At 41.6% G+C, this 21,764-nt stretch overlaps 1 protein-coding gene across 1 annotated transcript; it reads right to left on the reverse strand.

Moving 5' to 3' along the window:
* Nucleotides 1-3,583: 3,583 nt before the first annotated feature.
* LOC143271965 (pre-mRNA cleavage complex 2 protein Pcf11-like) lies at nucleotides 3,584-9,976 on the reverse strand. Its single transcript, XM_076564904.1, is given in 5 exon segments — nucleotides 3,584-4,039; nucleotides 4,042-6,238; nucleotides 8,651-9,482; nucleotides 9,485-9,706; nucleotides 9,709-9,976. Coding segments are annotated over 5 exon segments (3,975 nt in total).
* Nucleotides 9,977-21,764: the final 11,788 nt, after the last annotated feature.

A 21,764-nucleotide genomic window follows, 5' to 3' on the forward strand; every position in this document is an offset into this window, starting at 1 on the left:
GACACCAGTGTTCTGGTTCCAGCACCCACTTGCAGGGTGGGTGGGGGTTCACAAAGGTTGGTATCTCCAGCTCTCAGGAATCTGATGCCTTTTGAAGGAACAAGGCATGTGCTCACAGAGTTGTGTAAGATGAAAAAAATCTACATTGGGCACGGTGGATTACACCTTTAATTCCATCACTCAGTAGGTACAGTCCAGACACAGAACTCAGTGAGTTCCAGGCAAGCACTGCTCCTAAGAAATGGAGAAAAACCAGGGGTGGTGGCCCATGCCTTTAATCCCATCACTCAGAGGAAGAAGCATGTAGATCTCTGAGTTCCATGCCACTCTAGTCTACAACGAGAGTTCCAGGACAGCCAAGGCTACACAGATAAACCTATCTTGAAAAAAATAAAACAGAGAGAGAGAATCTGGGGATCAGACAGATCAGGAAAAGATGTTTACCAAGTACACATGTAATTCTGGGCTAATACCCAAAATAAATAAAGAATCCAGAAAACTGGATATCAAGAAAACATTCCAAATAAACACTGGGATACAGATTTAAACACAGAATTTGCAAAAGTGGAAACTCAAATGCCTGAGAAACACTTAAATATTAATTATTCTTAGCCATCAGGAAAATGAAAATCAAAACAACTCTGAGATTCTTATACCTTATACCTGTTAGCAAGGCCATGGTCAATAACACAAGATAAGACATGTGGTGGTGCTCACCTTTAATCCCAGCACTTGGGAGGCAGAGAGAGGCAGATCTTAGAATTCAAGGCCAGCCTGGTCTACAAAGTGGGTTCAAGGACAGACAAGACTTCACAGAGAAACCCTGACTCAAAAAACAAAAACAATACCTGGCCTGGTGGCCCATGCCTTTAATCCCAGCACTCAAGAGGCAGAGGCAGTTGGATCTCTGTGAGTTCAAGGCCACCTTTGTCCACAAAGCAAGTTCCAGGACAGCTAGAGCTGTTACACAGAGAAAGCATGTCTCCAAAAACAAAACAAAAAAAGTAAGAAAGAATAAAAGAGCATAAGATTCCTCATGCTGGTGTGGATGTGAGGAAACAGTCCATTTTTTTGCTGGAAAGAGGGCAAACTTGTACAACCTCCTTGGAAATTAACAGTGGTTCTTTCGGAAAATTAAAATTGAGGGACCTCAAGATCAGTTGTATCACTCTTGGGCATATACCCAAAGGACATTTCATGATACCACAGAGAGACTTGCTCAACCCATTCATCATTGCTCTATTCATAACAGCCAGAAAATGGAAAGGACCTGGATGTTCCTCAACAGAAGAATAAATAAAGAAAATGTGGTACTGCTGGGTGTGGTGGCACATGACTTTAAAACCAGTACTGAGGAGGCAGAGATAGGTGGACTTCTGAGTGCCAACCCAAGTTGGTCTATAGAGCTAGTTCCAGGATAGCCAGGGTTACATTAAAAACAAAACAAAACAAAACAAAAAAACCAAAAAAAAAAACCCTCCTAAACAAAAAACACTAAAATGAAAGAAAGAAAAAAAAGTAAATTTATAAAATAAAGTATTACTCAGTTGTTAAAAACAGAATGACATCATTGGGCAGTGGTGGTGCTTGCTTTTAATCTCAGCTCTTCAGAAGCAGAATCAGTAGGATCTGTGAGTTCAAGACCAGCCTGGTATATAAAACAAGTTCCAAGTAATCCAGTACTACACAAAGAAACCCTGTCTAGAAAAACAAGCAAACAGAAACAAACAAATAAACAAACAAACAAAAGATATGGTGAAATTTGCAGGCAAATGGATGAATATGCAAAAAATCATGGGGGGGGAGGAAACAAGAGACAGAAATACAAATATTGAAGTATTTGCTTATATGTGGATATTGTCTCTTAAGTCAGTGATAACCGAGCTACAATCCACAGAATCACAGTTGGTAGGTCCAGAGTAAGGGCCTGAGAGAATAAATAGATATCCTTAGGAAGGGGAAATAAAATAAATAGATATGGATGAAAGAGGGGGAGGGTTGAGAGGATAGAGTAGGAAAGGGAGAGGAGTGGGAGTTGTGGGGGAGGATATAGGGAAAGACAGGTAAAATTTGAGGACTAGTATGAAAACCTAACAGCAGAAATTTCCTAGAATATATACGTATATGAAGGCAATCTAGATGAAATTGCCTACTAATGAGGGAGACAGAGCCCCAACTGACCATCACTTGTCACCCAGTGAAGCTTCCAGTACTGGGACTGGGTAACATCTAATTGAGTTGTTGTTCACGGGGTCCCATGGGAATCCCCAAACAACCAAGGTGTTACCAAGACCATAGCTCGCTCTTGACAAACTGGCAGCAAGCCCACATGGCTGAAGACAACACCTACACAGCTCAATGAACATGGAGGAGTCAAGCTGGTGCCTACACAGAGCCTTCACCCCATCATTCCAAAACCTTTGGTACAAGAAGGCACTCTGGCTGCTATCAAAAGAGAATCATAAACCCAGCCTAGCCACAGACCCTTTGACCTATAATCTGTCCTGTTTGCAAAATATGCTAGGACAATGGGGGCACAGAGCTTGTGGGAGTAGCCAACCAATAACTGATTTGACTCAAGTCCCCCTTCATGAGATAGAAGCCATGCCATCATTGTTTGGGTGACAAAGAACCAGAGATACATAGTCCAGAATCCTAAAGTAAAACCACATATTACTGTTATGAAGAAAGGAAAGATACAGTGATAAACTCACTGCTAATGACATTCTGCTGTACTCATAGATCAGTGCCTTGCTCAGCCATCATTAGAGAAGCATCCTCCTGTTCAGATGGGAGCAAATATAGAGACCCACAGCCAGATATTACACAGAGACTGAGAGATCTTGGAACACTGCCCTAAATGTGATGTTTCCTAACATTCTGTCCCCTCAGAGATCAGGGAACATTTTGGAAGAGGAGCAGGTAAATGTGTAAGACTCAGAGGGGATGGAGGACATCAAGAAAACCAGGCCTTCTAACCCTACATGTTCAAAGCTCATATGAACTCACAGAGACTGAAAAAGCCAGCCCAGGGCCTGCCTGGGAATCCATCCGGCCCTCTGTGTACACATTATATAATATAATCCAGTTTACAGGTTACTTTTTTTTTTTGGTTTTTTGAGACAGGGTTTCTCTGTGTAGCTTTGCGCCTTTCCTGGAACTCACTCGGTAGCCCAGGCTGGCCTCAAACTCACAGAGATCCGCCTGCCTCTGCCTCCCAAGTGCTGGGATTAAAGGCATGCGCCGCCACCAACGCCCTGCATACAGGTTACTTTTATAGCAAATATATTTATTTTTAATTTGCAGTTCACAAGTGAAAATCATACAGTTTTACACAGACAATTTCATTTGGTTAAATTTGCACTCATCTAGAGAACTTTCACACAACAAGCACCTGAAACTGTGCAGGCAGTAGGAAATGCAAATACTAAAACCTATTTATAACCAAGTGATAGCTGAAGGCCCTGCCTCAGCTAGACAATTTATAGAGATAGATGTCTACAAATACATAAAAAATTCTTGAAATTCTAGATCCAACAGCAGCTTTTGTTACAAATACAAAACCATACTTTCAATTTTTTTTTTAAACCAAGTCAACTGTATCATTTTCTGTTTTAATGTCAGTGGGTGTTGCTAAACTTTATTCTGCACAGGCTGGTGGGGCATCTGTTTGCTCTTCCTTAACTTGGGGACTTTCACAGGGTTCTTGCAATTCGTTTTTGACAGTGTTCAACATAATGTTCGAAGGGTTTTCAACTGGCATCTTGATGGCAGATGGTGTACAAGCAAAAGAAGATGTATTTTGGTCACCTGCATAACACGATGGATGGTAAATCTTTCCGTCTAATCCAATAGCATTTTTTAAGTTCCATTCTTCTTCCTCTCCATGCCAGTGCTGTTCAAATTGTTCTTGACAGATTTCACAACTCTGAAGTGCTCCAGCTGGTCCAGCAAGAACACTTTGGAACTCCTTTTCTTTAGCAGCCTCCTGAGTTTTGAGGACAATCTCTTGATGAACCTGTTCAAAAAAACTGGCTTTTTTCCACGTTCTTCCAGATCATCTATTTCTTCAAATTCTATCCAGTCTGTTAAACTGTAGTACCAATGCCTATGAGTGACTTTTCTGCTAACGTCTTTCTCACTTCTATTTTGCTGATAATGCCAGTCCAAGTGATCTGCATAAACATCTCTCTGGGATGTCGGAAACCTCATTCCACAAGAATAACACTGAACCCCAGTGTACAGCCGCTGTATGACACTGTCATAACGTTGTTTCAATTCTTCAGTTTTGAAATTAGTGAGATCTGGAATATCTTGATCTTCATTCTGATCCTTCCCCTCTTCAGGGGGAGGCTGAGCATCAGCCTCCTTTTCCTGGGTTGCAGTTGAATCAGGCTGTGACAATTTGAGAATTCCTGCTTTTACCAGTTTTGAAAACAATTCATTTACATCCACCTCACTGAGATGATGATCAGGATATGCCTTAGGAAGACCTCCTGAAGGATTTTGAATAAAAGTTCCAGCATTCTGTGCATGAACTGGTAACAATTGTTGTCCTTGGCCAAAAGCTACTGGCTGAGGAATACCTATCAGAACCTGTTGAGATGTCTGAATATCTCCTCCTGACATTGGACTAGGTAAATTGCCCAAGTTTCCCAACTGAGAACTCTGAAGATTCCTTTCATCAAAATAGTGTCCTGAAGCTCTGTTAAGAGCATTTGGGAAATTCTGGTTTCTAGAGCCATGAGGTCCATTAAAATTTGGTCCTTGAGGTGTATCAAATATTTGTGCATGTCTTTGGAACTGTAGTCCTTGAGATGGAACATTTAAAGCTTTGCCAAGTAGGTCATTATATGGGCCAGGCTGATTGAAAGATTCAAGCCTTTGTGAATGATGATTGTCTTGTTGGGTACCTTGCAGAGCAATAAAAATGTCAGATCTTGATGCTTGCTCCTGTTGTGGCCCATGAAATCTTTGAGGTACACTATCAAATCTCAGTTGAACCTGCTGTCCAGGTGGCCCAGCAAATCTCTATGGACCTGGCTGAACAGTTCTTTCAAATCTAGGACCTAGCTGGCCATGTGTTCCATCAAATCTTGGCAAAAGTGATGGCTGACCTGGCTGTCCATCAAATCTTAAAGAGTTACAACCTTCCAATCTTGAACCACCTTGACCCAGAGGTGATTCAATTCTCAGGCCACCTCCTGGTACAGGACCCTCAAACCTCATTCCACCTCCCTGTTTTACTAAAGGTCCTTCAAACCTGATCCCAAGCCCTGGTCGACCATGTGGTCGCTCAGACATATCGTTCCCACCTAGTTGATTATGTCCTTCCAATCTCAGACCAGCTACAGACTGACATTGGGAACCCTCAAACTTCATTCCATCTCCTTGCTGTAGCAAAGGGCCCTCAAATCTGATAGCACCACCTGGCTCACCATGAGGCCCATCAAACCTAATTGCTGATCCTGATGGACCATGACCCCCCTCAAATCTAAGTCTACCTACAGGCTGACATCGAGGATTATCAAATCTAAGACTACCCACAGGCTGTCCATGAGGACCTTCAGATCTCAGACCACCCAAAGGCTTACCCCCAAATCCTTCAAATCCCAAACCACCTGTAGATCCCTGAAAACTCACACTAGGTGAACTTTCAAATCGTAAACTGCAGCTGCAGCCTCCTCCTCCACCTCGTCGAACAATTGACTTTTCAAACCACTGAGGTGTTGCTACTGGTCCTTGAGAAACTTCAAATCTCAAAGGGCATCCACCTCCTAACTGACCATGTGGTGCTTCTAATCTCATAGGGCCTCCTCCCCCCATTTGTCCTGGTGACACATCAAACCGAACAGAACCCGGTGTAGGAGGTCCATCAATTCTAGGGCTTAATTTGTTAGGTCCTTCAAAAATCATCTTGGCTGGGCCATCTCTTATCACAGATGGCCTACCAGGCCCATCAAATAATGGTCCCTCTTCAACTAAAGCTGTAAGCCACTGATTTGTATTAAGGGCAGCAAATCTTGATGCTGAGCCATCTACAACTGCTTTGTCTGAATTTTCATATCTAGGTCGCTTAAGTGGAAAATGATCATTGAATGGAGATCTCTGCTCCTCTCTTCCACCTTGTTGATACTGAAAGAGCTGTTGAATTTTATGCACAACAAGGAACTCTTTATGTGAAATTTCCCCAGAAGCTATACATTCACTTGTCCTTTGAAGGAATTCTCTCTTTTTTTTTATTATTATTATTATTATTTTACAACACCATTCAGTTCAACATAATAGCCACAGAATCCCCTGTTCTCCCCCTCTCGCCCACCCCTCCCCCCAGCCCACCCCCCATTCCCACCTCCTCCAGATCAAGGTCTCCCCTGAGGACCGGGGTTGACCTGGTAGACTCAGTCCAGGCAGGTCCATTCCCCCCTCCCAGACCGAGCCAAGTGTCCCTGCATAATTCCCAGGTTTCAAACAGCCAACTTATGCAACGAGCCCAGGACCTGGCACCAATGCACAGCTGCCTCCCAAACAGATCAAGCCTAATGACTGTCTCACCCGTTCAGGGGGCCTGATCCAGTTGGGGGCCCCTCAGCCTTTGGTTCATAGATCCTGTGCTTCTATTCATTTGGTTATTTGTCCCGGTGCTTTATCCAACCTTGGTTTCAACAATTCTCGCTCATATAAACCCTCTTCTTACTCACTAATTAGACTCCCAGTGCTCCACCAGGGGCCCAGCCGTGGATGTCTGCCTTCAGATTCCTCAGTCCTTGGATGGGGTTTATGGCACCACTATCTGGGTGTCTGGCCATCCCATCACCAGAGTAGATCAGTTCCTGCCGTCTCGTGACCATTGCCAGCAGTCTTTTGAGGGGGTATCTTTGTGGATCTCCGTGTGCCTCCCTAGCTCTCTGCTTCCTCCCCTTCTCACCTTCTCATGTGGTCTTCATTTACCATGGTCTCCTATTCCTTGTTCTCCCTCTCTTTTCTTGATCCAGTTAGGATCTCCCACTCTTTCCCTCGACTGTCGCCCTTCATTGTTCCCACTCATGACCAGGCTATTCATGTAGATCTCGTCCATTTCTCCATGTCTTTTTTTGGGGTCCCGTTTTCCAGGTAGCCTCACTGGTGATGTGAGTAGCAGTCTAGTCATCCTTGTTCCACATCTAGCATCTTCCTATGAGTGAGTACATACCATATTTGTCTTTCTGAGTCTGGGTTACCTCACTCAGGATGATTTTTTCTAGATCCATCCATTTGCCTGCAAACCGTGTGATGTCATTGTTTTTCTCTGCTGAGTAGTATTCCATTGTGTATATGTGCCACAATTTATTTATCCATTCTTCAGTTGAAGGGCATCTAGGTTGTTTCCAGGTATTGGCTATTACAAACAATGCTGATATGAACATAGCTGAGCAAGTGCTCTTGTGGTATGATTGAGCATTTCTTGGGTATATGCCCAGGAGTGGTATAGCTGGATCTTGGGGGAGATTGATTCCCAATTTTCTAAGAAAGCGCCATATTGATTTCCAGAGTGGTTGTACAAGCTTGCATTCCCACCAGCAGTGGAGGAGAGTTCCCCTAGTTCCACATCCTCTCCAGCATAAAGTGTCTTCAGTGTTTTTGATCTTAGCCACTCTGACAGGTGTAAGGTGGTATCTCAGAGTTGTCTTGATTTGCATTTCCCTGATGATTAGGGAAGTTGAGCAATTCCTTAAATGTCTTTCAGCCATTTGGGATTCCTCTGTTGAGAATTCTCTGTTTAGTTCTAAAGCCCATTTCTCAATTGGACTATTGGTCCTTTTGATGTCTAATTTCTTGAGTTCCTTATATATTCTGGATATCAGTCCTCTATCAGATGTGGGGTTGGTGAAGATCTTTTCCCATTCTGTAGGCTGTCGCTTTGCCTTGTTGACCGTATCCTTTGCTCTACAAAAGCTTCTCAGTTTCAAGAGGTCCCATTGATTGATTGTTTGTCTCAGTGTCTGTGCTACTGGTGTTATATTTAGGAAGTGATCTCCTATGCCAAGGCGTTCAAGACTATTTCCTACTTTCTCTTCTAGCAGGTTCAGAGTAGCTGGATTTATGTTGAGGTCTTTGATCCACTTGGACTTAAGTTTTGTGCACGGTGACAGATATGGATCTATTTGCAGCCTTCTACACGCTGATATCCAGTTATGCCAGCACCATTTGTTGAAGATGCTTTCTTTTTTCCATTGTATACTTTTGGCTTCTTAGTCAAAAATTATATGTCCATAGGTGTGTGGGTTAATGTCAGGGTCTTCAATTCGATTCCATTGGTCCACATGTCGGTTTTTATGCCAATACCAGGCTGTTTTTATTACTGTAGCTCTATAGTAGAGCTTGAAGTCGGGGATTGTGATGCCTCCAGAAGTTGTTTTATTGTACAGGTTTCTTTTAGCTATCCTGGGTTTTTTGTTTTTCCATATGAAGTTGAGTATTGTTCTTTCCAGATCTGTGAAGAATTGTGTTGGTATTTTGATGGGGATTGCATTGAATCTGTAAATTGCTTTTGGTAAGATTGCCATTTTTACTATGTTAACCCTGCCTATCCATGAGCATGGGAGATCTTTACATTTTCTGAGATCTTCTTCAATTCCTAAAGAGATAAGTCTGGAATTCTCTCTTTTTTGCCAGACTTATCTCTTTAGGAATCTGAAGATTGGCATCTACCCTTGCTCCATGGGGCTGCTTTGGTCTTCCAGGTGACAAGATTCCTTTAGTGCTTGACCAGCTCTCCTTATGCCTTAGATGAGGTGCTTTACTCTGGTCATCACACTGTTGGAAGCTTTGACTTTCTTCCCAACCAGATTTCCATCTTTCTGCAGACTTAGAGCTTTGCCAATTCTCTATATTCTCTTTTGGCTCAGCATCTGACCTCATAGAATGTTTACCTGCAGTTTCTTGAGGCTGATTTTCATGCATGTTTTTCAGCAGTCTGGGAACTTGAACATCCTGCTTAGTACTTCTCTTAACGTTTCTTTCTTCCCTCGAAGATGCTGAGAACTCTTCCATATGTGACTGTGTAAGTTCTGACTGTTGCGTCTTTCCAGCTTTGGAGGCCAAAGTTAAAAACATACTTCTTTGCCTTCCTTTGGGTGAACAAGACTTAGGTGACCTCGATCTTGATCTCTTTTGAGTGCTTGATCTCCCTGGTTTTGTCCCCTGTTTTTCCAATTCTTCTATAACCATGTCCTGTTTTTGTACAATGCCATTTATGATTTGACTTCTACTTCCAATCAGCCTGTGTTCAGATGATTTCATTTGCTCATCTTTTTCCTTCTGAAGCTCCAGGTTTTTCTGCTGAAGTTCTAACAACTGTTTTTGTTTTTCAAGTATCTCTTGCCTTATTAGCTGTTCTTGAGTAAGATTCTTTTGTATGTCAGGTACAATTGGAGGGGTGGAAATACTGGGGGAGCTGACCACTGTTCCAGGTGCTGAAGGCTCCTCAGGTGATTTATTTAAAATTTGGGATTCACGTGGATGCTACATGTCTTCACATTAGGCGGCAGAGGTTTAATAGCCCAAGCAGGATCTATTGAATTGACTCTGACATCCAAGGCATAAAGTTTCTTCAAGGGGAATATTTTATCCCATGTGGAACGTAATTTAAATAATCTTTTTCTTGTATTTCCATCCACCTTTTCAAACACACAAGTAAATGTTGCAACTAGATTTTTAGTAAGCCAGTGATATACTCTTTTCCAACGTTTTTCACAATAGAATCCATAAGGTACATAAGAGGAAGTTTGTCTGAGGAAGGAGCCTTGGCCGTTTGGGCCTCAATGACAGAGACGATTTCCTTGGCTAAGGGCAGGTTCTCCTCAGCTATAATGGTCAGCATATTGATGTGCGGTTTGCTATTGAAAGTCAGGTCTTCCAGTGAAGACTGATAATCGTGACAGATGTCTTCTAGTGTCCCGGCAGCCCCAGCCTTGGCCAGCAGATGCTCTGACATTGTGCCCAGGCAGCACTCCAAGGTCTGCTACCAACTAAGGTGAAGTTGCTGGACACCCCCACCCTTCTGAAGCCTGGGCCTTGCTCTCTGATTCTCCTTAGGCTGGGGCTTCACTGCATGCAGATGTTGGAGGAAGGACAGGGGACCACCCAGTTGGAACCTCGGGGAAGAAAAGTCACAGCCTCACCGGGAATCCCTGTCCACTTCCAGCTCTCTAGGAGTATCTGGATTCTGTTAAAGTTTCCTTTACGGTATAAACTGGAGACCGGGTGTCTGCAGGAGTATCTGGATCCTGTTTCACTTTTATGCCCTGTATCTGTTCAAGGTGTCATGGCACATTCCTGAGATTCTTCCTGGAACTGAGCACAGCAGGTGGTCTAAGAAGGTGATCCTTTCCCTAAGATGAAACATTTAAGGTCAAGTCTGAGATGGTGGCCCTTACCCTAGGATGGATCCTGTGAAGTTAAGTCTAGACCTTCACACAGACATACATGCATGCAAAACAGCAGTTGCACAGTAACTAACAAATACATTTTAAAAAATTGGTGGGAGGTCATATCACACACCTTTGATCCCAGCATTTGGGAGGCAAAGGAAGGTGAATCTCTGAGTTTGAGGCCAACCAGCTCTATGGCGTGACTTCCAGAACAACCAGGGCTACCCAGAGAAACACTGTCTCAAAGAAACCAAACCAAACAAACACTGAACCATGAAGAGCATCACTATAACCTTGGAGAAGAGAATGGTGCACACCCTGCTTCTAAATGTTTGAGATTCTGTCCTAATATGTTGTTGTTTGTTTTTTGTTTGCTGAGTTTTAATTGAGCTGTAAGTCTTTGTTATGGACAGAATTTAGGATTCCTCTATCAAGTATGTAAAGCTATTAAGCAATTGTGAAGAAAGATCCGTATTCTTCTTTTGCTTTTTAGATGTGCTAATTAACTTGCACTCTGATGCCTTTTTCAACAGCCACTCAAAAATCTCAATTGCATGTAATTAAGAAATTCTAAGCAGTCTTATTAAAATAAGAAACACAAGAGCCAAATAAAGAGGTAAAAGCCTAGAGATAAGAGCAGTTGTCAAGAGCCAAGACCACATATTCTTACCACTTGCTGGCGTCTTTCCCCTGAGACACAGAGACCTTCTTCCTGTGCCCTCTCTTTTTATAGCCTTTCTGGTCTGCCTTCTGATTGGTTCTAAACCCAACCACATCAACTCCTCGTCACTGCCTGTCTTTATAAACCACCAGGTCTCTATGGTTGATACTGGGATTAAAGGTGTGTGTCACCATGCTGCCTGTGTCCTTGAACCCACAGAGACTTTGCCTGCCAAGTGATCAGATTAAGGGTGTGTGCTACCACTCCCAGACTTCTGCTTAATGGCTTGCTCTTAGTTCTGATTCCCACACAACTTTATTTATTAACATACAAATAAAAGTCACATTTCAGCACAAATAAATTATCACCATATTTCCCCTTTCTAGTCTAATAAAAATAAAAAGAAAAACGTTATAACTAGTATAAAAAAGACTATATACAATAAGTACAATAACTATATACAATATGTACAAACAATAAATACTTAAACAATTTCTAGTCCATTTGCATTTGACAAACTCAGAGAAAATATTCCATTATCTATCCTATTTTGGCAAGTCCAAAATGTACCTGATTCACTTTCTATCCTAACTTATATTACTAACAGAACTATCTTATAATGTCTTTCAAATTTATACACTTACACCTCTTTAGTGAGTTTCTTTTCTGAAATTCTTAACAAGTAAAACTGTAATTATCTAATCTTTAAATATAACTATGACCGTATCTAGTTTTAACTCACTGTAACTATAACAATCTAATCTTCAATTTCCTCAGAGACTCAAGAAGGAAATAATATTACCTAAAAAACAGGAAGTACAAACAAGGGACTTTCAAAAAAAATTGTTAGTTGACAGAAAGAGCCAGATGCCTGGACAGTCACCTGAGGTTTCTTTGCAACATTGGGCCATCATCTTCAGCCTATATGCTTGGCATATCTGACAGACTTATTTGTGAAGTAGGATGTACACAACGACTACAGTTTGACCTCACATTTGGTGAGAGTAGTCCATGTACCAGAAACATCAGAATTCCACTAGTGTCCTGTCATGATTCAGGGTTTTAAATTCAGAAAATTGTTGGTGTTTTTGGAAGTCAGCTGTCCATTCTCCTTGGCTTGTCGATGGCTTCATCTTGGCATCCGTTCGTCTCCGCATCCCATTTTTCTCCTCATCTTATTCATCATGGCTTCTGGGTGGCAACCATACCCAACGCTGTTTTGGTGACCAAGAACCAGAGATACATAGCCCAGAGTCCTGGAGTAAAACTCAATATTAATGTCATCAAAAAACTTTGGATGACTGTTCAGGCTGCCAGCTGTCTCTGTCTATGGCAAGACTTTTGAAGGTTGCTTGTGTCCTTCTCTCTTTCTCAGGTAATATTATATCCTTATGAGGTCTTTGATGTAGTTGAAGACTAGATAGTTATAATGTCTTTAGTTATGATAAAATATAAGGTAAATATGAAACCTTAGACTCACAAATATAGGGTAGATATCTTCTTTAATTTTGCCAAATAGAAAAAGACTAGATATTATGAATAGACTAGATATTGTAACTGTAATCCTTGCTTGATAATTGTTTTGTTATATGTAATTTTACTATGTTAAAGTTAAATCCTTCCTGTTTGAAAAAAAAGGAAAGGGGGAAGTGATGTGGATGATTGATTGATAAAGTGGTGATTGGTTAGTAACCAGGCAGGAAGTAGGCAGGACAAGGAGAGAGGAGAATTCTGGGAGAGGAAGGATGAGTCAGGAGATGCTGCCAGCCACCACCATGAGAAACATGATGTAAGATACCAGTAAGCCACAAGCCACTGGCAAGGTCTAGATTTATAGAAATGGGTTAATTTAAGATATAAGAACTAGGTATCAAGAAGCTTGCCACAGCCATACGTTTTAAAAGTAATATAAGTCTCTGTGTGCTGGAGTGGGTCCAAGTGGCTTGGGACTGGTGGGTGAGAAAGATTTGTCCTGACCATGGGACAGGCAGGGCAGGACAAGGAAAACGTCATATATATATATATATATATATATATATATATATATATATATATATATATATATATATGTGTGTGTGTGTGTGTGTGTGTGTGTGTGTGTGTGTGTGTGTGTGTGTGTGTGTATATATATCCAGTATGAAGCTGATTCTCCTGAATCAAGGCCTCTGGGATCTCAAACACTTGGACATCACTGTACAGAGGCCATGCTTCTTTTTGAAAATCAATCATGGAAATGGATTTCTTCACATTTATAAGTAACACTCCCTTGACCTCTATATCCTGGATGTCTTTCAAGAGAATGAGTTGACTTAAGGGCTTGATAAGATCATCATAGGAAACTTTCTCCCATGGAATACTTTGTGTGAGCAAATTCTTTGCCAAGCTTGTAATCCCAAAGAGAGATTGTAAAATGGAATTCATGCAACATGTATTTCCCATATAGAAGAAGCCTTCACATTTCAGTTGCTTTGCTTAAGTGTCAAGAGGAATCTTGACATCATTATTTGTTGGAGGTCTCCTGGCTAACCTTTGATCTACTTCTTTCATTAGAACCTGTTAGGGTTGGAAGAACAGTGTCACCTAAGTTAGTCCTCTTGCAAGAGTTGGTAGTGAATGAAAGTTCAAGTTACCAAATGTTCTGATTCTCCTGATCTCTTAAAGCCATTGGATTCTCTCCTTCACTTCTTTTATTCCTGGAGTTATAGGTCTGGGATTTCTTTTCTTGTTCAGGATTATTTTCTTTCACAATGTCATTATTTATTTCTATACTGGATGTTGATTTTCTCTTCTTCTTTCTGCTCTGTTTGTCTACCCTCACTGTCTCAACATGACTGCTGCTGGGCTGTGACCACAAAAGTGGCATCTTCATGGGGAGTGAAGTACCACTTTCTTGTGTAGTATTCTAGGACCCACAAAATGGCTCCTGGTGCTTTCTGAAAAAACATTATTGCTTTTAAGAACATTCTGATAACTCTTGGGTTCCTTGGATTATTGGGATACAGATGGATGAAAAAATCCAGGAATAACTTCAGCCTTTCATTATCTATGAGTAAGGAACTGTCATCTTTTAAAGTTAAATGCAGATTGTGAAGTTCCTTCTCATACCAACTAACCACTACACCTACCCCATTACCACCCAGCTGAAAAATCCTTCTCCTTTCTTCGAACATGAATAATAATAATAGAGTACCATGTCTCAAAATAATTCAAACAAAATCTTCTCAGTAAGTAAACATGTTTATTTATGGAGATTACTAACAGAGTGCTTCCTAGCATGCTCAAGATCCTCCATTCAATCCCCAAAACTGTAAGAAAATAATATTGAAGCCAAAAATCTCCTTATAAAGTGTTCCTTGTGTTATTCATGTCCCTAACCCTCTATACATTTGCAGGAAACAATGTCTGTGACTCATTGCTTAGTGGTAAGTTTTGAAACTTCTGAGAACCAGTCTTTCAAACACTGGAATTTCATTAAAACATTAAACTGGATTCCATAAGGTGTACCCAGAGAACCTGATGGAGTCCTCTGCAGTCCTCTTCAGTCTCTGTGAGTTCATATGAGCTTTGATCATGTTGAGTTAGAAGGCCCTGTTTTCTTGGTGTCCTCCATCCCCTCTGGGTCTTACACTGGTTCCTGGTATATTTGCTCCTTTCTAATCCAGGATGAAGCTTCTCTGATGATGGCTGAGCAAAGCACTGATTTATGAGTATAGCAGAATGTCATTAGGAGTTAATCAGTACATTATTTCATTTCTTTATTTGTGGATAACAGTAATATTTGGTTTTACCCTAGGACTCTGGGCTATGTATCTCTTGCTCTTGGTCATCCAAGCAGCGTTGGGTATGGTTTCCATTTTGTTTTATCCAGACAGGGTTTCTCTGTGTAGTCCTGGGTGTCCTGGAACATGTTTTATATACCAGTGTGGTCTTGAACTCACAGATCTTCTGAATCTACCTCTGAAGAGCCGAGATTAAAAGCAAGCACCACTACCACCCAATGATGTCATTCTCTTTTTAACAATTGAATAATACTTTATTTTGTAAATATACCACATTTCCTTTCTTTCTTTCTTCCTTCATTCCTTCGTTCCTTCTTTCCTTCCTTCCTTCCTTCCTTCCTTCCTTCCTTCCTTCCTTCCTTCCTTTCTTTCTTTCTTTCTTTCTTTTCATTTTATTGTTTTTTGATATGGAGTTTTTTGTGTAGCCCTGACTGTCCTGGAACTAGCTCTGTAGACCAACTTGTGCTGGAAATCAGAGACCCACCTTTCTCTGCCTCCTGAATACTGGGATTAAAGTCATGTGCCACCACATCCCAGCAGTACGACATTTTCATTATTCAGTCTTCTTTTGAGGATCATCCAGGTCTGTTCCATTTTCTGGCTATTATGGATACAGCAGTGATGTGTATGTTAGAGCAATTGTCTCTGTAGTAGGATGAAGTGTCCTTTGGGTATATGCCCAAGAGTGGTGCAGCTGATCTTGAGGTCCATCAATTTCAATTTACCTAAAAACCACTGCACTGGTTTCCATAGAGGCTGTACAAGTTTGCCCTCCCTCCACCAATAATGGAGTGTTCCCTCACATCCTCTCCAGCATGAGCTATCTTGTGCTATTTATTAATTATTTTTGGTCTTCGGAGATAGGCTTTCACTGTGTAACAGTTCTAGCTGTCCTGGAACTCACTTTGAGGACCAGGTTGGCCTGGAACTCACGGAGATCCACCTGCCTCTGTCTCTTGAATGCTGGGATTAAAGGCATGGGCCATCAGGTCAGGCATTGTTTTTGTGTGTGTGTGTGTGTGTGTGTGTGTGTGTGTGTGTGTGTGTGTGTGTGTGTGTTTTGAGTCAGGGTTTCTTGGTAAAGTCTTGTCTCTCCTTGAACCCACTTTGTAGACCAGGCTGGCCTTGAACTCTGAGATCTGCCTCTCTCTGCCTCCCAAGTGCTGGGATTAAAGGTGAGCACCACCACATGTCTTATCATCTGTTATTGACCATAGCATTACTAACAGGTATAAGGTATAAGAATCTCAGAGTTGTTTTGATTTGTATTTCCCTGATGGCTAAGAATATTTAATATTTAAGTGTTTCTCAGGCATTTGAGTTTCCTCTTTTGCAAATTCTGTGTTTAAATCTGTATCCCAGTGTTTATTTGGGTTGCTTTCTTGATATCCAGTTTTCTGGATTCTTTATTTATTTTGGGTATTAGCTCTGAATTAGATGTCTACTTGGTAAACATCTTTTCCTGATCTGTCTGATCCATGATTCTCTCTGTTTTTGTTTTGTTTTTTTCTTCTAGATAGGTTTATCTGTGTAGCCTTGGCTGTCCTGGAACTCTCATTGTAGACTAGGGTGGCAGGGAACTCAGAGATCCACATGCATCTGACTCCCGAGGTCTCCTCTGGAAGAATAGCAAGTGCTCTTCAACACTGAGCATCTCTCCAGCCTCCTCTGTTTTCTGTATCTTCTTTCTCACTCATCATTTTTTTCTTTCCCCAATCCCTGTTCCTAAGAGGTGATGATGTGAGATGTGGGCGTGGCTTTTTTAGGACCCTTTAATTTTTTTTGATTTTTTTTCTTTTATTTATTTTATTTTACAATACTATTCAGTTCTACATAACAGCCACAGATTCCCTTGTTCTCCCCCTTCCTGTCCCCCTTCCCTTCTCCCCAGCCCACCCCCCATTCCCACCACCTCCAGATCAAGGCCACCCCCGAGGACTGAGTTCGACCTAATAGACTCAGTCCAGGTAGGTCCAGTCCCCTCCTCCCAGATTGAGCCAAGCGACCCTGCATAAGCACCAGGCTTCAAACAGCCAACTCATGCAATGAGCCTAGGAACTGGTACCACTGCCTAGATGCCTCCCAAACAGATCAAGCCAATCAACTGTCTCACCTATTCAGAGGGCCTGATCCAGCTGGGGGCCCCTCAGCCTTTGGTTCATAGTTCATGTGTTTCCATTCGTTTGTCTATTTGTCTCTGTGCTTTATCCAACCTTGGTTTCAACAATTCTCGCTCATATAAACCCTCCTCTTTCTCACTAATTAGACTCCCAGTGCTCTGCCTGGGGCCTAGCTGTGGATGTCTGCCTCCAGATTCCTCAGTACTTGGATGGAGTTTCTGGCACAACTATTAGGGTATTTGGCCATCCCATCACCAGAGTAGGTCAGTCCCTGCTGTCTCTCGGCCATTGCCAGCAGTCTATTGTGGGGGTATCTTTGTGGATTTCTGTGGGCCTCTTTAGCACTTTGTTTCTTCCTTTTCTCATGTGGTCTTCATTTACCATGTAGCAGGAATCTTAAAAGTTCTTATTAATAAAATCAAACCCGAGGCCAGTTATTGGGGTCCATGCTGGTAGATCAGAGAGACAGAACAAGCCACAGCTATCTCACCTTGCCAGTTCCTCAGCTGGTCCTATTTCTTCAGACTGGAAGTTTCTGTGTCCTCATCCCAATGGCTCTCAGCTGAACTGCTGCTAGAAGCCTGAATGCTTAACCAGGCCAAAATCTTAACCAGCCAAAATCTTCTAGTTTCTGGTCCTCACGCCTTATATATCTTTCTGCGTTCTACCACCACTCTCTGGGATTAAAGGCTGGCTTTCTGGGATTAAAGGTGTGTGTCACCATGCTTGGCTATTTCCAATGTGGCCTTGAACTCACAGAGATCCAGAGGGATTTCTATCTCTGGAATGCTAGGATTAAAGGCGTGTGCTATCACTGACTAACTAGTGGCTTGTCTGTTCTCTGACCCCAGGTAAGTTTATTAAGGTACACAATATTTTGGTGAACACAATACCACCAACATCTCCTCTCTTTTTGTCTAAAATTAAAAAAGCTTATAACTAATACAAGAAAAACTATCCAATAAGCATATACAATATATACAGCCAAAATTACATTAATGATGTCTAGTCCATTAACATTTTTCAGATAAAAAGCTCCATTATATATATTAACAATGTCCAGTCCAGTAACATCTGATAAACTCAGACCAAAAAATTTTCATTACTTATCTTATTTAAAACAAGTAGTTCCTTTTTAAAAGTAGATTCCATAATCTCCCTTTTTACCTTATCATATCCATATTTTCTCTTCTTTCTTTTCATAATAGATTCAGTAGTCTACCTTTTGTCATTTTTATATCTTCCCCTTTTTCTTCAGTGTAGATTCAGTGATCTACCTATTTATCCTATTATTTCTTTATCTTTTTTCTCAGAGTAGATTCGATGATCTATCTCATATCTATATTCTCTTTTTCTTTTTGCTTTCTAGGGGTGAAGATATCTTTAGGGAATCTTGAAAAGAAAATTTGGGGGTTAATCATCAAGTCCTGTATCGTTTGTCCAGTCTCTGCATAATAGGAAAGTTCAGGGCTTGTTTCAAGTCCTTGTTCGAGTAGTCTGTCAGGCTGGTTCATCTCAGCTAGCCATCTCAGAATTGTCCTAACCAGTTTGTAGTCCAAAGCAGATCTTTCTGTGGTGTTAATCAGCTTAATGGTTTTACCATAGTCCTTTTGAAGATTTCAAAGTTGCTGTTAAGCATGGTCATGGTTTCCTGCAGACTTTTTTTTTTTTGCCTCCTCTGTGGTTTGGAGCAATCACAGTCTGATAAATGTCTCTCTCTTGGAACCATGAACATTCTTCCCTAGTACAGGAAATCTTCACAGCAATTTCTCCCCACCATTTTTCTTCCCAAACTTTTCCAAACTGACCTTTGCCGATGCTTTCTTGTAACACGATGGTCCTGGCAATTCTTCTCTGAACCAGCAGCAGTAAACCATTCGTCCCAGGTAGCAGCATCACCACAGTCACCAACACGATGAGAAGGAGCTGGCAACGTGGAGCAGTAGCCACTGCTTCCATGGTCCCACCACTGTTTGTGGTTCAGTCTGGGCCAAAGCTTCTCCCAAGCCTTCTAGGCCGGCTCAAACTCGGGATCCTACTGCCTCTGTCAACTTCAGCAAATCCTACCAGTGTTCGCCACCACAACCGCCTGAGTGTAGCTTGGGCCTGAGCTGGGGCTCACAAGGCCACAGGCAAACAGCTTTTCATGAATTCGTAACACAAACGTTGGGCGCCAGATGTAGCAGGAATCTTAAAAGTTCTTATTAATAAAATCAAACCCGAGGCCAGTTATTGGGGTCCATGCTGGTAGATCAGAGAGACAGAACAAGCCACAGCTATCTCACCTTGCCAGTTCCTCAGCTGGTCCTATTTCTTCAGACTGGAAGTTTCTGTGTCCTCATCCCAATGGCTCTCAGCTGAACTGCTGCTAGAAGCCTGAATGTTTAACCAGGCCAAAATCTTAACCAGCCAAAATCTTCTAGTTTCTGGTCCTCACGCCTTATATATCTTTCTGCGTTCTACCACCACTCCCTGGGATTAAAGGCTGGCTTTCTGGGATTAAAGGTGTGTGTCACCATGCTTGGCTATTTCCAATGTGGCCTTGAACTCACAGAGATCCAGAGGGATTTCTATCTCTGGAATGCTAGGATTAAAGGCATGTGCTATCACTGACTAACTAGTGGCTTGTCTGTTCTCTGACCCCAGGTAAGTTTATTAAGGTACACAATATTTTGGTGAACACAATACCACCAACATACCATGGTCTCCTATTCCTTGTTCTCCCTCTCTGTTCTTGATCCAGGTGGGATCTCCCGCTCTCTTTCCCTCCACCCTCGCTGTTCATTGCTCCCACTCATGTCCAGGCTGTTCATGTAGAGCTCATCCATTTCTCCATCATTGGGTGATCCCTGTGTCTTTCTTGGGGTCCTGTTTTCCAGGTAGCCTCACTGGTGATGTGAGTAGCGGTCCAGTCATCCTTGTTCCACATCCAGTATCTCACTATGAGTGAGTACATACCATATTTGTCTTTCTGAGTCTGGGTTACCTCACTCAGGATGATTTTTTTCTAGATCCATCCATTTGCCTGCAAACTTCATGATGTCATTGTTTTTCTCTGCTGAGTAGTATTCCATTGTGTATATGTGCCACAATTTATTTATCCATTCTTCAGTTGAAGGGCATCTAGGTTGTTTCCAGGTTTTGGCTATTACAAACAATGCTGATATAAACATAGCTGAGCAAGTGCTCTTGTGGTATGATTGAGCATTTCTTGTGTATATGCCCAAGAGTGGTATAGATGGATCTTGGGGGAGATTGATTCCCAATTTTCTAAGAAAGCGCCATATTGATTTCCAAAGCGGTTGTACAAGCTTGCATTCCTACCAGCAGTGGAGGAGAGTTCCCCGAGTTCCACATCCTCTCCAGCATAAAGTAGGACCCTTTAAATTAAGCTACAATTTGTGAGGGACTCTTTAGGTGACAGCCTGCAGCAAGATCGACACTTTAGTTAGAGGCATACAGCAGGATCATGAGCAACAGCTGTGACATTCCTGAGTGGTCCTGGTTAAGTAAAGTGTTATATTCTTTTTTGGGGTTACAGGGGGAGTGAGTGCTGAAAGATCAGAGAGACACAACAGGCCACAGCGAAACTCACCTTGCCAACTTTTCAGTCAATCCTATTTCCTCAAACTGGAAGACTCTGAGTCCTCATCCAGAATGAATCTCAGCTGAACTGCTGCTAAAAGCTTAAAAGCTTAACCAGGCTGTAGTTCCTGATCCTCACCCCTTAAATACCTGTTTCCTGCCATCAGTTCCTGGGATTAAAGGCATGTGTCACCATGCCTGCCTGTTTCCAGTGTGACTTTGAACTCACAGAGATCCAAACAGATCTCTGCCTCCTGAATGCTAGGATTAAAGGTGTGTGTGCCACCATTTTTTGGTCTCTATGTCTATCTAGCAGCTGTTCTGTTCTCTGACCCTAGATAAGTTTATTAAAGTGAACAATATACTGGGAACACAATATCACCACATTTCCCCCGCTTTTTTGTCTAAAATTAAAAAAGCTTATAACTAATACAAGAAAAACTATATCTAATAAGTATATACAACATATACAGTCTAGAATTACATTAACAATGTCTAGTCCATTAACATTTGACAAATTCAGACAAAAATTTTCATTACTTATCCTATTTAAGACAAGTAGTTCCTATCTAAACGTAGATTCAATAATCTCCCTTTTATCTTATATCTATATTTTTTTGAGTAGGTCCAAAAATCTACCTTTTATCTTTTTTTGTATTAAAGCATAGTTTTTAAAATTTATTTCTTATATGCACTCATTATATTCATTAATTATACTCATGATATTAATTACATTTTTGGTCTTCATTAATTATATTCTCAGGGCTCAAGACCTTAGCACAACATCCCAGCAGTTTTCTCTGGTGAATGTCCCACATCTGAAACTTACACTTCATATTGTGGCTCTGTTTGTTGCTTAATGAGCTGTGGAATCTACTTGTGCCTGCCTCCCATTGCTGAGTCACAGGCATACATGGCAATGAAGAGTCCTTGAGAGTGGATCTGTACTAATATTATTTTTATATTTGAAATAGATGTGGTGTAGGTGTCTCAGATCAGGCTACATACCTCATAGCCAGCAACACCAGCTGGTTTTCCCTTCCCCTTGCTACCCAGGAATCAGGTTGAAACTACTAGGTGCTTTGGTACTTTGTATTAAGGAAGCCTGCTGCTTCATGGCACAAGGTCTCTTCCTTCTCTTGGGAACTAAGGGGAACCTTGTTCTGTCTTATGAACTGAAATGTTCTCTTTAGAACCCCACCATGCT

The sequence above is a fragment of the Peromyscus maniculatus genome, chromosome 1 (genome assembly GCF_049852395.1).
Source record: "Peromyscus maniculatus bairdii isolate BWxNUB_F1_BW_parent chromosome 1, HU_Pman_BW_mat_3.1, whole genome shotgun sequence".
Taxonomy (NCBI): Eukaryota; Metazoa; Chordata; class Mammalia; order Rodentia; family Cricetidae; genus Peromyscus; species Peromyscus maniculatus.